The sequence below is a fragment of the Pteropus alecto genome, unplaced genomic scaffold, assembly GCF_000325575.1.
Source record: "Pteropus alecto unplaced genomic scaffold, ASM32557v1 scaffold206, whole genome shotgun sequence".
Taxonomy (NCBI): domain Eukaryota; kingdom Metazoa; phylum Chordata; class Mammalia; order Chiroptera; family Pteropodidae; genus Pteropus; species Pteropus alecto.
The window spans coordinates 4,695,070-4,715,338 of record NW_006438906.1 but is presented as its reverse complement, the minus strand read 5'-3'; the positions used below and the strand labels follow the sequence as shown (position 1 = coordinate 4,715,338).

General features: G+C 33.8%; 1 protein-coding gene across 5 annotated transcripts in view; it reads right to left on the bottom strand.

Annotated features, from left to right (window-relative positions):
* KIF27 (kinesin family member 27) overlaps positions 1-20,269 on the bottom strand; it is a 68,464-nt gene that overhangs the window by 41,198 nt on the left and 6,997 nt on the right. For 2 of the 5 annotated variants that reach the window (XM_025049700.1, XM_006916093.3), the window contains 4 exons: positions 17,942-18,142; positions 14,128-15,089; positions 9,353-9,496; positions 2,841-3,047 (listed from right to left, as the gene is read on the bottom strand). In XM_025049700.1, coding sequence (XP_024905468.1) covers positions 2,841-3,047; positions 9,353-9,496; positions 14,128-15,089; positions 17,942-18,142 — 1,514 coding nt within the window. Of the gene's footprint in view, positions 1-2,840; positions 3,048-9,352; positions 9,497-14,127; positions 15,090-17,941; positions 18,143-20,269 lie in introns of those variants that run through there. The other 3 variants (XM_025049701.1, XM_015592671.2, XM_025049702.1) reach the window with 3 other exon arrangements.

The window sequence follows — 20,269 nt, the reverse complement described above, 5'->3', positions numbered from 1 at the left end:
ATCCTGCCATCAAAGATAAAATGTGAAAAAAAAAAAAAATAGGTGAGTCTTACAATCAATGAAATATAGTAGATTTTCATCAGCACAATTTGTGGTATTATACTAAACCTAAGTAATAACTGGGACCACCTTTGTAAATTTCTCCTTTCCAAAGTGCCTTTTTAGTATGTATTGCACTGGATCTTGGCTTTAATTACATCATATTTACCACATTAAGAAAACAGAAATTTGTTATATTTTTTTTCTTTCAGTTTAAATCAAGATTTGATTTTGCATTTCATCAGATAACTTTTTGGTATTTATTAAGACAAATGAGTTTTTCTCTTTTTTCATATTAATTTGATAAATAATATTAATACCTTTTACTTTATTTACCTGTATACTATTTTGCTGTGAGGGACAATTTCTTTATGATTCCTGCATAAGTAGATATGTACTATAATTCCATTTTGGTGTTCAACTTTTCAGATTAAGAGATAATCAAAAACGAATGTGCAACAATCAGAAAAAGTATACAATGGTATGCCTTTAGGATAAATTTTAATCAGCCATTAAAAATTATATTATAGAAGAATATATAATGACTGTCAAATGCCCATGATATATTGAGAAAAGCTAGTAACAAAAAGTATACATATAAATATAACATAAATAATACTTTTAAAATAAGATCTTTTCACTCTTTTCCTCCAATATGTATAAATAAGCATATGAGAAATAAAATCAGATTCTTTTTATAATCAACTTAAAAATTGATTAAGCTACTTTTCCCCTTCTTCTTTTGAAAGTATTTTCAGTTGAGAAAGTATTTCTCTTAGACTATTTTTACTTCAAGAAAATATTAGAGCTAAACTCAAAAAAAAATATTAGAGCTAGAAAATATAAGCAAGACTTCTGCCAAGAAGACAGAAATCCAGGAGAAAATGAAATGATACTTCAGATGTCCTCTGTGGCTTAATTGTACTAGTTTCAGTATTCAATGAGACCTCTTATAACACTGTAACAGCAAACAGGGCTCGAACAAGGCTTGCTATACAATGTGTCTTTCTGTGCAAGCCTGCCTTTTCATGTCTGCTGCAATAACCAGACCAAACAAGAGAAGTGGCCAGGATTCCTGGACACACAGTAGGCACCAGAGAACTGTCCAAACTGCTGATCGTATATGACCTTTGCATCTTCTTCCTTTTTCCCACTTTTTTAGTGGCTATTAAGGGTTCTTTGGGGATATGGGGAAAAATTTTTAAACAGAACTAAATTAAGAATTTGCCAATTCAAAACAATAACTCTGAAAGTCTTTATTCTAGTCACGTCTGTTTCTTGTCTCTAGTTGTTTTAATCAAACAACTAGAGACAAGAAAAGAAGAGCCTAATTTGCCAATTCAAAACAATAACTCTGAAAGTCTTTATTCTAGTCATGTCTGTTTCAAGTCTAATCAAACAACTAGAGACAAGAAAAGAAGAGCCTAACGGAGCCCATGCAACTCTACCTCCTCAAAGAGTGTCTGTGTGTGTGTGTGTGTGTGTGTGTGTGTGTGTGTGTGTGTGTGAATGTCTAGTAAAAAAGATTAAAGACCAAGAGAGAGAATAAATATGTGTAATTATTGTAATCAGGATAAAAACGAATGTTATTTTTTAAAAATAAAATAATGGACAGAAACAGGAAATTATTTCACATAACTAGCCAATAGTTTTTAAAATTTACATAGAAGACTTGACATATAAGTATTAAGTTGAAATAGTAGATATCAAATTTGAATCATGTGAAGAATTTGTTCTATGAAAATTTACCATGTATTCAACCATAAGAAAAATGTCAATAACTCTACAAAGTAAAACCAAAATTAATAATAACAATGGCTTGAATTTTAAAATTCAACCACTCAAAATTGAAAACCATACTGGTAAGGATAACATCTGTTTAACTCTGAGGCACTGAGCCTAGGACACAGTGGAGGCGCCCATTGACATGTACTTAACGCAGTGCCAGGGACTTTCAGAGTCAGCATCTCATGTAAATCCTCCATCCACCCCCGTGTTTCCACAATCATGACAGATAAGAAATGTACAGGCCTATGTGTGTATGACTAAACCTGGGCTCACACAGGTTTAGTCATACACACATAGGCCTATACAATGGAGCTAGTGTTCACTCCCAGGTCTGCCTGACTACAAACTCTATGAAGCCATGCATATTTCTTACCCTTTGACTGTAACCATCACAGAGATCTCAAACAAATCATTTCCCTTCATAAAAGTAATAAATAGAAACCAAAATTCATGAATATGCTCATTAGTCTTTTCCACAGTGGAGATTACTTGATTTTTCAAGAGGAAACATGTGCATATATTTACTACCCAGACACATATTCATAAATAAAAATTACAACAAAAGTTCATATTGATCTTTACATGGTCTTGATTATGTCAGCTTGGCAAGACTGAGTAATACATAAATGTCATTTGAGAATAATAGGACAGACCAAATAAGTAAAAATAAATACCCTCCAACCTCATCTCAACTTGGTATGGTTAAAGAAAAACAAAAATTCATGAAGATATCAGACTTAGTCATGTCTGAAAATATGACGGCAATGGATAACTTTTCCTCCTTGATGAACACAGACATTATCTTCAACTATTCCTTCCAAATACAACTATACATTCTTCTATTTATTTTCATATTAAAAAGCATAATTAAGAGAAAGAGAATACACAAAAGTCCATGAAACTAAAGAGAAACCAAACTGTACCTGCTGAGACTGTACGAACACATGATATTATATTACATATATTATGTTTTAAATATCAAAATAAGAAAGAGATTAATGTTTAGACTTTACCTTCCTGGCATCTGATCTTGCTGGGACATAAATATAATGCCCCAGGTGAGTATCAAATGGTACAGTATATGGTCTCTTTTCAGGTATCCTGGCATCTGGCCCATCTCCACAAGTTTCCTTAACTGAAGAAGTCATTGACAGGTTAAGTTTTGTTAGTTCTTCATTCAGCTGATCCATAAGAAGTTGTTGTTCTATTATTTTTTCATTCTTTGTAGGAGAGAGATGAGAATTTTAAAATTAGAGAACTTCAGTAAGTATGTAGATAATAATTAAAAATAAATTGTACATTGACCAAAATCACACCTACAAATCACAACTACCTTAACTGTACAATTAAACCTCATTTATCCAAAGACTATCTTTCTGATGTTCACAGTATCTAAGACTGTTCTGATTGGTAAAAACTTTTGAATAGTAAGCAGCAACAAATACAACATAGAGTTAATTACTCGAAAAAATAAAAGCGCCCCATATGCTGATTGGTTGGTTTGCCAACCTGAAGCACTCTGATTAGTTGATCTTTATAAAAGTTTGGACTTTCTGAGTGAAATCCAAGAAGTAAAGAGAGACAAGAAAGCTGAGAAGTGGAGGAAGAGTTACAAATTGCAGAGATGGAAGCAAAGGAGACAGAAAGTGGCAGCAGGTGCAGTGAAGTGAAAGCCTTTACTCTGTGGAAAAGAAATACAAAAGCACAAAGAGATAGAAGATAGGCAATCGATAGTCCTGAGAGAAAGAACTTGGGAATCAAAGGCAGAACAAATTGTATGTCAGGAAGGAGAGGGAGGAGGAGAGGGAGAGAAGAGGGAAGGGGGAGAGTAAGAACCAGAACGGGGTTTAATGTTTTATGTATCCTCTAAAGAAAAAATTTAAAGTACATCCAATTCAGAAAGTTCTAATATCAATCTTTGTTTTGTAAGTGCAAAATTATGTAAACAAGAAATTGTCATTCACCTTAATATTTCACATGTACTACAATGTTTAAATAGGAAAGAAACCCCTAAAGTTTCATTGTTAATGCTGAGCTATAAAAATGCAACCTTATTAAAAAGTCATGCATACAGATAATTGAGATATAAAACAGAATGGCACATAGGTTGAGAGTGGGTGTTAGATGGAATCCTCAGACTGTCTGGGAAAAGGGTAAAAATATCAATTAATATTAGACTTCATTAAGGCAAGGCTGCATGATATACTCTCTAGGATAACCACTAAAAAAAATAGAGTACGACTTCTAAGCTAATGAAGTAAAGATTAAAAACTCACAGTTCAAAAGAAAGTAAGAAAGAACAGAAAAGAGAACACAGAGCAGGTAGAATAAATGAAAAGGACAACAGTGGGATTATAACATAAATAATAGCAAAAACGTTAAATTCAAAAGTGAACTAAGTAATCCAATTAAAAGATAAAGATTGTCAGAGAACATTGTAAAATTAACCTGCTGCTAAAAAACACAACTAAAATGACACAGATTAAAATTAAAATGAGAAGAGAGATACCATGTAAATATTAATCAAAAGAAAGCCGGAATAGCTATGTTCATATCAAAGTAGACTTTAAGGCAGAAACCATTACAAGATTAAAAAAAGAGGTAAAAAGTGATAAAAACATCAACTTACCAGGATGACGCAATAATTCTACATTTCCATGTACTTAATAACACAGCTTCAATATATATAATGCAAAAATTATCAGTATTTCATAGAGAAGTGAGATAAATCCAAAATCATAGTGACAGATTTTAATATCACTCTAAATTACTAACAAAAAGACCCCCCAAAAATGAGTAAAAATATAGTTTTGAATAATAGAATTAAAAGCACTCAATGATTGCAGAATATACATATTTTCAAGAACATCTGTAATATCTATAAAAATTGCCCTCATGCTGAGCCATAAAGCAAATTTAAACACAAAGGACTGAAATCATAGAGACCACAATGCAATTAAGTTAAAAATTAATAAAAAGAAATCATCCATGTGCTTGAAAAAAAATAACTATATAACCCATAGGTCAAAGGAAAATGTCACAATAAAAATTAGGAAAAGTTTTTAGCCAAATGTGGAGAGCAAGTAAAGACAAGCATAGGAGGAAATATATAATTATAAATGCATATATTATAAAATAAGAAAGGCTGAAAACCAATGAACTAAGCATCCACCTAAAGATAGCATAAGATCTGTACCCCCAAAAGCAGGGGTAAATAATAAAGGTAAGGGCAGAAATCAATTAAATAATAAACAAACACATACTAGAGAAGATCAACAAAGTCAAGAACTGCCTCTTTGAAGAGACTAATAAAAGTGACAATCCCCTGGTGAAGATGATCAAGAAAAAAGAGAAGGAACAAATGACCAGGAATGAAAAAGGGGTTATCACTAAACATCTAAATATGTTACAGAGATAAGAGACTAGTATAAACTTATGCCAATAAATATGAAAACTTAGATACAGTGGTCAAATTCTTAGAAAAATAAACTTACAAAAATGGGGGCAAAAAGAAAATATGATTGAATTAAAAATCAAAATGTTCCCACAAAGAAACAGTCCAGTCTCAAATATTTTTCAGGTGAATTCAATATTTAAGGAAGAAATAACACTGCTTTTTCACACAATCTTCCAAAGTATAAAAAAAGAGGGAATTCTACCTAACCTATATTATGAAGGTAACATAACTTGTTACAACATCTGACAAGAATTTTTTGAGAAAGGAAAATATAGGCCAATTCCACAGGTGAATATAGATGCTAAAATCCTAATCAAAATAATAGCAAACCAAATTAAGGCTAACTGTAGAAAAGAGAACATAGCATACCTGACTGCTATATCCTTAGAAAGACCTGCTTACGAGGTTTTCTATTAGGTGGTGTCTGGGAACTTGGATTCTGAGAGGGTTCCCAACACCCTGATATTAATTGTTTGTACAGACAACATGGTCTGTGTCGAACGCCTGCTTTCCTTCTGGAAGTTTGGAATATTTGCACATGCTAGGCAGAGAGGCCTTTATTAACAGCCCTCAATAAAAATTATAGGCACTGTGTCTCCTCTGAGTTTCCCTGGCAGACATTTCACATGTGCTGTCATAATCACTGCTAGAGGAATTAAGCATATCCATGAGACTCTACAGAGAGACAACTCTTAGAAAGTGCACCAGTTTCCTCCAGATTTCGCTCTATGTGCCTCTGCCCTTTGCTGATCATTGCTCTCTTTTCACTGTAATAAATGTCAGCCATGAGCATGACTATATGCTGAGCCCTCCAAGCTGATCATCTAACCAGAGGGTGGTCTTGTGGACCTCCGATAAAACAATACATCATGACCAAAAAAAAAAGGGGGGGGGGGGGTTTATTCCAGGAATACAAGACTGGTTTAAAATTAGAAAAATCAGTATAATCCACATTAACAAAATAAAAGAGAAAATTCATAATAAAGAAAAACAACTCGATAAAATTTAATATGTATTTATAATAAGAATTTTCCTTAGCTTGATAAAGGGTAAATAAAAAATAGTTACAGCAAACATGGTACTTTAGAGCGAAATGTTGAAAGCTTTTCCTCTATTACTGGAAACAAGACAGGATGCTTGCTATCACCACTTGTATTCAACATTTTATTGAAAATCCCAGCCAATGAAGAAAGGTAAGAAAAAGAAATAAAAGGTATAAAAATTATAAAAGAAGAAATAAAACTGTCATCATTTGTGGGTGATGTAATTATAAATGAAAATCAAAATAATTTACATAAATATTAGAATTAAAAAGTGAATTTTAGTCAGGTTGCTGGATATAAAATATCAACACACAAAAATCAATACATTTACACATACCAACAAACTACTAAAAGGAAATTTCAAAAAGATTACATTTAGTGCCATAAAAAAAAAAAATCACGTACCTAAGTTTAACAAAAGATGTGCAATATTTTTACACACACACAAACCATTATTTAGAAAAACCAGGAGGTGGCTCCATAGTGTGTAGTGATTAGCACATCTGCTTTACACACAGAAGGTCTTGGGTTTGCACCCCAGGTGGAGCCATGGACCATATCCCAGGAGTGCCAGGCCCCAAGGGGTGCCAGGCCCCAGGTGCACGAGTGTGTGGGAGGAGACGCCCCGCCTTCAGAGATACAATTCTTAAGTGTAAATGGCAACATCCATAGGTCAGGGGTGGAAGTGAGGGGAGGAGAGGAATTAAAGAGGGGGAAAAAGAAAAGAAAAACCAAAGGAAACCTAAATAAATGGAGGAATATACCATATTCATTGATTAGAAAGAAGACTTATAATCTAAAGATGTCAACTCTTTCCAAGTGGATCTATAGATTTAAAGGAATCCCAACCAAAAATCGCAAAAAGTTTTGTGGGTTTTTTTTGGTGGCCCTTGACAGCTAATTCGAAAATTTATATGGAAAAACCAAGATATTCTTAGAGGTTAGGAGAACAAAGAAGAAGGCCTTGCTCTACCAAATATCTAGACTTATTATAAACCTACAATAAAAAGGAAATGTGTTATTAGCTCATGGATAGGCAGACCAAAAGGATACAACAGAAGTTCCAGAAATAGACAAGAAATTCAGGTATGAATGAACCTTGACTTATGACAAATATAGCACTCAGAACAGTGGTGAAAGGATGGTCTTTTCAATAAATGATGTTGGGACAAATAGATATCTATATGGGAAAAAAATAAAATTTGACTCTTACCCCACAGACAAAAATCAATTCCAGGAATCTTGTAGAGCTAAATGTGAAAGGCAAAACAATAAAGCCTCAAGAAGATAATATAGAAAATATTCTCAAAGGAAAGAACTAGGAAAAGGAAAGCCTTGTTAAATAGAGCACAAACATCATTAACCATAAAGAAAAGATTGTTGAATTTGATTACAATCTATCTTTTCATCAAAAGACATCATTGAGAGTACAAAGCTGCAGAAAGAGAAAAAATACTTGGAGCCATATAACTGACAAAGAGCTCATACCTGGAATATATAACAAATGCCTGCAAATTAATTTAAAACACACAGTCTAATAGAAAAACAAGCAAGAGACTTGAACAAGTACCTCACAAAGAAGATAACCAAATAGCCAAAAAATGTGAACAAGTGCTCACCTTCAACAGTCATCAGGGAAATGCAAATTAAAACCACAATAAAATAACACTTTATACCTACCAGACTGTCTAAAGTTTAAAAATTAACAATAACAAATGTTGGGGTGATCACTTCATTAGTTATATGTGTCTAATCGCTATGTTGTACACCTGAAACTAATATGTCAACTGTAATGGAAAAATTAAAAAATGAATAAAAAAATAACTTATTTTTAATTGCCAAAAAAACATTCCAAGATATAGAATTAGAAAACAGTTTGGTATTATTTACTAAAATTGAAGATTCTCCTACCCTTTGACCTAGGCACAAATCCAAAAGAAATATGTATGCATGTACACCAAGAGACATGTATAAGAAAATTCACGGGAAAAAAATGTCCATGAACAGTAGAATAATTAATTGTGGTACATTTGTACATTGAAATTCTACAGAGCTATAAAACTAAACAAGCTACAGTCACACACAACATGGATGAATCAGAACAAAATGTTCAATAAAAGTAACCAGATACTAAAGCATATATACTGAATGATTAAGTTTATACGAACCTCCCAAACTAAACTGTAGTGTTCAGGGATTCACAGTAAAACCATAAAGCAAAGCAAGGAAATGACTACTGCGAAAGATAAGGAGAGCAGCTCTCTCTGAGGAGCCCCTGGAGGGGCTGACAGTTTGCTATTCCTTGACCTGGTGGTGGTCACAAAGCTGTTCCCTTTGTGATAAATCTCTGAACAACAGTTAGTTTTGTATATGCTTCATGCTTTTAAGTTATTATAGAATTGGAAGGATTAAAAAAGAAAAGAAACCTCAAAATCGAAACCTAACTTTTGTTGGATCAGACTATTTCTCAGGGCATTAGTTGAAACTAAAGGCTTTAAATGAAACAGTTTGGGGCTGGGGGCAGGTTTCATAGCCAGAATGTACAATATTTAGGGGTATACCATGTTAATAACAGAAATGCCAAGATAGGGAATTTGAAAGATTTAACCAAGTGAAAGAGCAAGTCATTAATGAAGTATAAAAGGATAATCTAATGAATTTAAAAGCTTAAAAATTATGTGTTTACCTTCCAATTCTTAAAAATATCGCATTGCCCATTACCTTGACAAACAATGGAAGGGAAAAGTATGAAGAAAAGATAACCATAATATGATTTGCAAATTAAGTTCCTGGGGACTATCTTCATATTTGTGAAATACAAGTCAAGACAATAATAAAAAATGTTTTCCCTTTACACTAATTTAGGGGGAAAACAGTAATAACTCTTTTAGGTGCCTGTGCTTAGAGCTCTTCAACTTAAACTTATTTGTGTAAACATTCTTATTTATCATTTAAAATGCTATTCTGTTTAGTTAGGTACTATTCTAACAAAACCTACAGAGCTAGATATATTAAGAAACTCTACCTGTAATCTATTAACTTTTTGCGCTTCTTTCAAAGATATAACATGTCCTTTGTTTTCCTGTACCATCATTTGCACTTGATTCTTTAGTTCCTTCACCTCCAGTTCCTTCTGATTAAATACTACTTCATCGGCAGCGAGAGCACACTGGAAGGAGGGAAAGAAAGCATGAGAGATTCACCATGGAAAATACTCGAGAGAGCCCGCATAATACCACCAAAGCAGTGATTGAATGACAGCCTGACAATGTCTCTTAAAATTTTTCTTATCCTGTTGTCCATTTTCAACTTTCTTTCTGGTTTCTTTATAATAAAGGTAGAAACAGTTAAGAGGGCCTATCATTACTATAAGAATTAATTACCATAAAGATAGGAAGATTTCCCTGATTTTTATTTCCTACATTTTAAAATGATAACCAGTTATTCAGGTTCTAGAGTATATTTAATATGATTTTTACAAGTTTGCTAGAATTGCCATGAGATTTTAATATGAGTTTTAAAAATCAAAGGTCACATTTTCCAAAGTGACCTATAGGATATAAGAATGCATTTGGATATTTAAAGAATATTGGCCAATTCCGTGCACTTTCACTATGACGAGGTATATTTTGAGGATGTCTGAAAATGTTGTTAAACAAATAGTTTTCTTAGTTCCTAGTGTATTTTCAAATAAATGGGATATTCGAATAATACTTACACAACAATTTCTAAGTTAAACAAACAGAAAGAACATTAACATTTACCCAGGGTTTGCTTTATGTTAGATAATGACTTGGCATTTTAAAAAATATCTCACTGAATAGCTATGTTTTCTTTTTTATGAAGAAATTAAAGCTTAGTAAAGTTAAAAACTTTTCCCAATAAAACACAGTAGATAAACCAAAGTCCTGACATTCAACCCCAGGATCCAAAGTGTAAGCCACCAGAAAAGACAAGAACAAGCAGTTGGTTTACAAAAGGAGTGTCCACTTTACAAATAAGATGTAATGCACAGAAAAGGAGTGCATGCGTTGACTCCTCAGGCAGTGGCGTGGAAGCGGATGGGCCTCTGCACGTGAAACTCGCAGACTGAGGCTAGCCTTGATTTTGCCACAGGCTTACCGAAGGGCTTTGGGCAAGTCCCTTTTTTTCCCTGCTTAGGATCTTCGAATGCCAAAATGAGGAGAGACCACACGACCCTGATGTTCCTTATAACCCTATATATTTATATAACCTCTGTGACTTCTCTCTTCTATAAATAAGATATAATTCTAATTAGTTAACATCATCTTCTATAGGCAATTAATTGTCCACTTGAGAAGCTTATAATTACTCTCCCAGTACTGTGTATTAAATATTTTAACATATTCTTTAAAAATTACAATTTTATTATTTATTTAAAAGATACTTAACTGTTGAATATATTCATGTTCAGTTCCAATAATTGATAAATGGCAAAAATCAAGGTTACATTATCTGACAGCTTTTAAAAAGGAGACAGTAACTTCAAAATGATATTTACTTCCCTAGCAACAATCAGGCTATTATTTCATTTGTGAGATGGCCCACAATCTCATCCTGGCTAGGAATTTTTTAAAGTACGTCTTGCTTCCCTAATAGGCTCAAGGAAGGAGGCTGAGCAAAGAGAATGTTCATGCCTCTCCTCCCACCTGCTATCTCCCTAAGCAGATGAGTTTACCAAGCTGCCTTCACGGTAACCCCTGGCATGTGGCCCTACATATGACTACTGAGTACAATCTCTTACCTGCCACTGATGGATAACCTAGGCACAGGCAGGTGAAAAATAAAAGAGAAGAGATAATAATAAGCTCAACTTTATTGAGCTTTACTATAGGCCAGGCATCCTTCTTATCACCTTATGAGAACTAATGCTTTAATAATCTCCACGACAACCCTACAAGGTGGTTATTGTTGTTTCCATTTTACAGATGGAAAATTGAAGCACTGAGCTGTCAAGCATTTACTCAAGGTCACAGAGCTAGTAAGCAGAGAAACCAGGATTCAAACAATGGGATTTTGGTACCCATGTTCTTAACTACTCTTATGCTGCCTCTCAGAAAACAAGAACAGAAAAGGAAATTTTTTAGAGAGATGTAACAGGGTGAGGAATGACACTTATCCTTTTTCTACTTACTGTTTAGTGGTTTCCAATGATTCTAGTCTACAAGATTGCAGACCAAAAAATGGGAATCCATTTTTAAAAACTGGGAAACACTGAATACTATGTCTTTCACTTTGAGATTTGTAATATACATTAGCACTCTCGAAGTTCTGAGAAGTCTGAGGATTGAGAAACCTGTTTGATTTTTGCAATCTAGCATTCCCCAAAACAATCTTTTCATGGTACCTTTTTCCAACAAGACTGTTAATATCTTTGGGAAATAGTAATCTAGAGTACATAATCTAGAGCAAGTTTCAATTGGGAGTCTTCAACAGATGGAGAAAGTTACTCCAAGTAGTGGGTTTTACTGGCTTCCAATTTCAGCCACCTTAGAAGCATGAAGGAAAAACGCTTCCTTCATGTGTCCCAAAGTGCAAGCTTCCAGTTATACACCAATTTCTTATACCAGTGATGAAGGGACAGACCTGCTCTATCTAGGAAGAAGGAAAGAATTACTTCCTTTAAAAAATATCCATCATTTTAAAAGTATTACCTTAAATGCTTATAGTTAAATATCAAAAGCTTTATAATAGAAAAGTAGTTCTCATAGTATATTCAGTAGAGATGCTTTCAGCATGTCCCTTAGGTCCTTCCAGGGTATCAATCAGGTCAAAACTATTTTCCTAATAATACTAAAACAATATTTGTCTTTTTATCATGTTGACATTTGTAACGATAATACAAAAGCATAGGTGGGTAACTGCTGGCTCCTAGCACAAATAAGGGAAGTGTCACCAAATTGTACTAGTAATCACTGTATTCCTCACTGCCACACAGTCACAGTACAAATGCCAGTTTTAAGAGTATCTTAATGAAGCAATAAAAATTATTTTATTAAATCTCAACCCTTGAGTATGCTTTTTTTAGTATTCTATGTGACAAAATGAGAGGTATGCACAAAATAGTTTTGCTGCATACCAATGGGCAATAGTTGTCTGTGGGGGAAAAATCTTCTGCAATTGTTTGAGCTGAAAGCTGAACTAGCCACTTTTTTCATAAGATACAATTTTTACTCTAAAATAACAAACTATAGTTATTTACACTTGGGTATATTGCAGACAATTTCTTAAAAATGAGAACCATCATTTCAAGGAAAATAACAGTATTTGTTGCAAATGATAAAATTTGAGTTTTGTGCAAAAATTAGAATTTTGGAAAACATTTCTGCTACTCTGAGTGTGACAGTTTCCAAAACTAAAAGATTTTGATGGTGAGATCAGTAGTGATACTAATGGATGTGATTTTTTGATACTGTGTAATGAACTATGTCAACATCTAAAAGAGTTGCATACCTTTGTAAAACAAATGTTTTCCAAATGTCTAATATATAATGATTCCAAATCCTGTGTGGATAAAAATTTCATTCAAGTACAAAATAGGAACCAATGAATTTTAACGTATACACCTTGATGTAACAATACTTGCAAGTAACCTTTAGGAAATACCTACTTGTTGAGTTTTGATATAATTTTAAAGAATATCCACAATTATCTGAAAAAGGCATTAAAATAGTCCTCCTTTCCAACTACAAATCTATATGAGGCTGGATATTCTTCATATACTTCAACTAAAACATACTGTAACAAAATGAATGCTGAAGCAGATATGAAAATCCACCTGTACTCTATTAAACCAGATGTTAAAAAGAAATTTGCAAAAATATAAAACATTTCCACTCATTAAATTTTTTTGTTTTGAAAAATATTTTTCATGAAAAAAAATGTTTACTGTGTATTACCATATAATTGGATTATCACTGTTTTAAACAAATAGTTTAAATTTTTATTTTAATTTTAATATGGTAAATATCAATAGACACAATTGAGAAACTCAATTTTAAGACACCTGCAAACAAAAAGTTCAAGAACTGCTATAACAGAGAATAAAACAATTGGCTTTCCTCTACTACATATAAAAAGGTATTGAGTAAAGATTTCTAATTAGACAACTATGTTTTTAATTATTTTTCTATTTTCAGCTATGTTTTCCTATTTTAAAAAATTGGTGGAACATCTATTTGCCCACCAAATTGCAAATGCCACATAAGTAGAACTAGGTATGTATTGCCCTCCACTATTTCTCCCATGACATATAATCTTCACTTGATAAATGTTTTTTGAATGAAAAGTGAGGAAATGTAACTATGAACTCAATAGCTGTATATGAAATATGTACACATGTACATACTTATTTTCTTACATATTATCACATATGATGATTTGTTTAAAAAAATCAATACTTCAAACTCAAAGGATGAAGTATTTTTTTTCCTCCAAGAATCACGGACCACAGAAGGATGAAAACTCAATAAAGCATAATTTAATTTTGTTTCTGAAATTGTATTTCTTTTCATCCTCTAAATTTAACAACCAGGTCCACAAGATTCCACTTAGTAAATATAACAAATTAAAATACATGTTGCAGAAGAAAAGAGGAGCCAAGAAAGGTATCAATTATGAGGAAAAAGCAACTGGAAAAAGGAGAAAGACCAAGAGTAAAGGCAAATGAGATTTTACACATAACCTTTTTAAAAACTTCTGGAGTTCCAAAATGACTCTCACTTGCCCAAATAAATTTAGCCCTTAAACAAGTTACTTATAAAAACAGAGTCTAAGTACCTGGCATTTCTTCAGCTCTCGTTTCAGCTGGAAAACTGTGCTACGCTGTGGTCCTTCTTCCAAATTTCCCATGCCCCGGCTTCCTCTGAACGAAGTGAGAATGGCCTTCCTGACCTCCTGGGTCATATTAAGCCACTCTTGCAGTTTGTGCTGCTGCTTCTGATTTAGTCTGACAGCATCTTTTAACTCCACCAGGAAGGTGAAGGCTTCCTCGATACAGTTTTGGTAACCCAGACATTCTCCTTGGAGCTGAGCTACTTGCTCCTCAAGACAATGGATCTTATTTTTATCAGGAGTCCCCTCTCGATGGATCTGGCTGCTTTGGCTGATACTACTAGCCTGCTGGCTTTGCAAAGCCTCTCGAAGCAACTTAATCTCAAATTCCATTTCGTCCATCCGATCTGACTCCGGGCTGAAGTTTAAGGTGGGTTTGTTTCTGATGTTGCGTGCTCTGTTGGCGTACTTGAGAGAATTTAAAGATTCGTCAAAATCCGAGGAGGATGGGCTGACACAAGTGATCATGACAGTCTTGGCACTGCCTCCCAGGGAATCTTTAAGTAGTCGGGTAATTTTAGCATCCCTATACGGAATATGTGAACTCTTCCTGCGTGGGTCCCCAAGAGCACTTATTACGTTTCCTAAAGCCAGCAACCCACTATTGATTTGAATGGATTCTTTGAACCGTTCACCAGTGTTACCCGTTTTGGTTACTCTTTCTGATCCAGCCAAATCTACAAAGTGGAACTTTGAGACAATACGTCGATGGGAACACCATGATCCATCTTCAACTGTCTCTGTATTTTTCTCAACTTGACAAATGCTGATTGTAAAAATTGCATGTGACCTACTGGAGTGTTCGTTCATTTGGGTGGTACCTGTATGCCTGGCTGCATTCCCCATCTCCAAGAAGCTCATCACTTCATCTGCACTCTCCACCTGGCACTCCTTGGCCCCAACAATCACTTAAAACAGCAAGTTTTTAAATCAAGTTTTAATCAGAATCTGGTATAGTTAAGGTAACCACCCAACAGTTATCATTTTCTAGATAGCCCAGCTAAGACAGCCACTTAAAAAAAAAATCAATAGTATTTCAAACAACAGTAACAACAGCAACATTAAATAATTTTATGTAATCTCTCAAAGGAACTATTTTAAGAGACAGCACTCCTTTTGATGTTTAAATTCAAAAAGATATAATACTGTATATATTTTTCAAATAATCTGGTTTCTTTGGAGTCATATATCATACTCAATTCTTTAAAATAGCTGATAAAATAAAAACTCTTTATTACAGTATTTGATTAGTAGAGTCTAATAGATTAAATGATAATAAATTAAATATATAACTCAAAAGAATTAATCAGTAGTAGATTAATTTTTAAAAATTAATTTCCTTGGAGTTTTGCTACTACATTCAGGCCACCCTTACGTTTAAGGTTTTGGTATTGTTGAAGTCACAATCAATGACAAGTGAAAATTTCAGTATAAAATTGGTTATTCATTTTTAAATCAGGTATGCCCTACATTAATATCAGAGTGCAAGATAAACAAATGAGATGGCAATTCGAAACAAGCAAAAAAGTTTCTATTTCAACAGCAGAATAAGAACCAAAACATAACCTAAGCTTACTACTACCTACATTATTTGTCTATTTCCAAAAACATTTCAAAAAGGAGTAAGTGGATTTGGGATTTGAATAAGAGCACTAAAGCCTCCTGATATGTGCTCAAATTACATTTTTGTACTTTCTTTTTAATCTGATCCTGTCACGCCACTGTTTCTTTGAAAAATAGTCATTTTGCTTACATTATTTCCATGACACTTTTTAACAACCTGATTCATGTAAAGTTCTAAAGTACCCATACTACAGACAGTACTAAAATATCAGCAATTATAAAATATAACAATGTAACTGTAAATCATAGTATAACTTTCATAAAATTTTCCTAATGTTAGGCTATAACTTAGTACTATCTATGGTTCTCGAACCCAGCTGCAGATCACCTGGGAGTTTTATAAAAAAGAAAGTACCAATGCCCAGGGCACATCCAAGACTAATTCATCAGATTCTCTGAAAAGTGGGGCCCAGAAACTAATATTTTTTAAAAGCTTCAAAGGTGATGCTAATTGTGCCGCATCCAGGTTGGGTACCAACTACTGCTTCAAACAAAGGAACTAAATAAATATGTCAAATAAATGTATTTTGGTTGTGAGTGGGACATTTTGTAAAATACATGACAATTTGTCTTAAGACAATTTGTTACATCTTTCCAAAATTTTTGCAGGACTGGTATCAGCTATAGAATATTTTGATCATTGAGTTTATCAGGAGTGACAGTGTATACATCTTAATTGTGAGACTATTTTACAATAAACATGTATTATTTTTGTAACTTTTAATAAAAGATAAAAACGCTCAATAATTACATTTCCTAAGATACAGAAGCTGAAAACGTTATTCTAAATTCTGTCCAGAAAAAAAATAAACTGTACTGAATTATCTAATAATTCCATAAACTATTATGTACACTTTCTTTCTAAAAGACGAGACAAAAACAATTTCTTCAAACCTCCAGGAATTCCAGGGCTGCCAGGGCAGGGCTTATAAGGAGGCAAGCTTTACTGCCCCCTGCAGGCTACTGTTTGAATGACGACAGTCATTACTCTTCCTGACTGCTAGGAAAGTCCCCCAGGGAGTCACTCCTCTGGCAGGATCCTTTCTCTCTTGGAAGGTTCTACTAAACGTATTTTCTAGGAGAGGAAGACATCCTAAAAACAGTCATTGTTATTAATAATAGTGAAAATATGGAAACAGCCTAAATGTCCAACAATGGAACGAAATACTAGTTAAATTACCATTATACATTCAGAAGATAAATTACCACATGACCATGAAGAGTCATAAGTTTGAAAAATATTTAATGACATGTGAAAATGCTCACAATATAAATATTAAGTGAAAAAATAAGATGTAATACTATATGTGGGGTCACAAGTATATATTTTTTAAAAAATTATATGTGCACAGAAAAAGAAATCTGGAAGGAAACACGCCAAAAAGAGAAGTTGCTACTTATGGGTTTTGGGATTAAAGATGATCTTTAACTTTCTTCCTCATATTTTTCTATGTTTTCAAAATGTTCTATGGTGAACACATTACCTTTCAAATCAGAAAAGCAGAGTGCTACTCTTAAAAATACTTGCATTTTGACCCAGCCCTTCTAACCTTCTCCCATTTCCAAACAAATGGATATTTAATGAGATTAATGGTTGCTAGCACAGAAAGTCAAACCTTGAGAGTACAATACAGGACAGGTAAATGTCAAAATGGAGCAGCAAATACATAAACTTTCTACAGTAAAAAAAAAAAAAAAAGGAAGCAACAGGTGTGCTGGAACGAAAATCAAAGAAAAAAGGACAGTTTTGGATCAACCTGGACGAACACCAAAGGGAGCAGCTATCCTCAACCTAGGGGTAATTGGGAGGGGGAAAAAAAAAAGTAGAAAAACTAATTTAGACTATCTCACAGTCTCACTTAAGGTCAGCCTGGTGGGGAGAGGGGGTGATTTACAGGAAATAAGTACTATCTTGAATTATAACAATAATTTCATCTTATCGACCAGTTGAACTTCTACTTTTTACCTGGGTGACTTAACTGATATTGGTAATCAATAAGCTATTCAATTTTAAAGTAAAAACAAATTCATTTTGTTTCTATGTCTGTTTTTAAAGATTCTCTGGAATGTATCCAGAAACTGAATTAAATCATATCTATTTGCTAAAGAAGGCTATCAATTAAGTAGGTTACTTTACCTGTGTTTCCTTTTTCATCTTCTCGTATGTGAAGGTCCTTCATAGATGTCTCCAATTCTAAAAGATCTCTTAAGTCTTCTTTATATACTTCTATATAAGACACTTTTATTGTAAAGTCAATGCTAAGGTTTTCAGAGATGTTTTGAAATATTTCTTGGATAGCTCTAGGAATAATACCCTTTTGACCTTCCGCAACTGAGGCTGAAAATTTAGAAAGAGAAAACACATATGAAACTTAAAATAAAAGAACAGCATAAAATTTACAATCAATAAATTTATTTTCTTACAATTCTCTATAATTTTTAAACCATAACTATGAAATTCATAGGTAAAGGTTTTCACAGTCATGCCCTTACTCAAAATTCATTCATTCATTCATTCATTCATTCAACAACAGGCAGTATTCTAGGACCCTGAGAACCATTAATGAACAAAACAGAAGGAAAAAAACGTGCCCTTGCAGGACTGTGCTGAGGGAAGAAGACAATGGCAAGTAATAATAATAATAATAATAATAATAATAATGTGAATTAAATGGTATATTAAAAGTGATAGGTATACCCAGATTTTAAAAAATCAGCAAGGTAGGGGGACTGGAAATGTAAGTGTATTTCAGTGGCAGGTGCTTGCAACTTTAAGTAGGAAAGTCATGATGGGCATCACTGAGAAGCTGACATTTGAACAAAGACTTGAAAGAGCCATGTAGGTAACTGAGGGAAGAGTGCCCAGGCAGAGAGAACGGCAGTACAAAGGTGCTAAACTGGTGTGATCCATCAACAAGGAGGCCAGTAGAGAGCAAAGGGAGTGACAGGGAATGAGGTCAGAGAGGTGACAGAAACTAGAGCATTTAAGTCCTTGTAGATCACAGTAGACTTTAGGTTTTATTCTGAGTGAGATGAGAGCCACTGGAGAGCGGTAACTTGAGATTTATGACCACTCTGGCTACTGTGTTTTGCATTATACCACACAAGGGGAGGGGTGGATGTAGAGATACTTAGAAGGACAATGCAGTAATCTGAGAGTCAAGAGGGTTGGGAGATATACATAATGGTGGCTCATAGCAGGATGGTAACAAGGAAAGGGTGAGAAGTGACCAGATTCTGGATTTATGTTGAAGGGAGTGCCACTTAGATTCCCTGACAGACTGGAATGTGAGAGAAAGCAATGAGTCAAGGATGACTCCAAAATTTTGTCTTGAGCCACTGGAGTTGCCATCAACTGATATGGGGAAGAGTAGCTGGTTTGAGAGGAAAATGGCAGAAGTTCATTTCTTTGACCAATTAAGCTTGAGATGTCTGTTACTATCCAATCGAGATGTTTTGGCACCCAATTGGAAAGACTGAATAGGCAGTTGGATATATGAGTCCAGAGTTCAAGACAGTAGTCAGGACTGGAGATAAAAGAAAAATTACAAGTCAGTTACATACAGATGGTATTTAATGTCATGAGACTGGATGAGGTCAAGGGGAAAAGTAGATTCTGAAGACTCTATATACCTCTTCTCCTCCATCACTGCCTCTTCTCCTCTATCACTTCCACAACCCAGAACACAGATCAGTACAATAACATTATGAACAAAAATATGTACGAGGGACTCAGATACTTATACACCAATGTCCATAGCAGCATCATTCACAATAGCCAAAAAAAGGAAACAACTCAAGTGTCCATCAACAGAGGAATGGTGACACATAGATACAACGGAATATTATTCGGTCATAAAAAGGAATGAAGTTCTGATACATGCTACAAGGAGGATGCCCTTCGATACATTAAGGTAAGTGAAAGAATCCAGACATAGGAGGTCAAATATTGTATGATTCACTTCTATAAAATATCTAGAAGAAAATTCATAAAACAAGAAAGTAAATTAGAAGGTACCAGGGGATGGGGGAGGAGGAGTTACTTCTTAATGGATACAAAGCTTCTATTTGGGGTGATGGAAAACAGTGGTGCCAGTTGCAAAATACTGAATGTAATGTCAGAGAACTACACTCTTAAAAATGGTTAAAAAGGTAAATTTCATTTTATGTATTTTATGGCAATAAGTAAATGGTTAAAATAGCAAATTTTATGTTATATATATTTTTGCCACAGCTTTAAAAATAGTAAAAAAAAAAAAAAAGGTACAAGATAAAATTTAAAATAAGTGAAAGAATTGGGATTTAAGGTTAAGTTTCTGTAGACCAATTTAGAAACCTGCCCACCATTTTTCGCATTGATCCATTAAAAATATATTCCAAGCTACAAAATGCTGGCTTACAAATGAATCTTAAAAACAATTTCCTTCCAAGTTGAAGATTACCAATGTTTAGATTTTTGGCAACT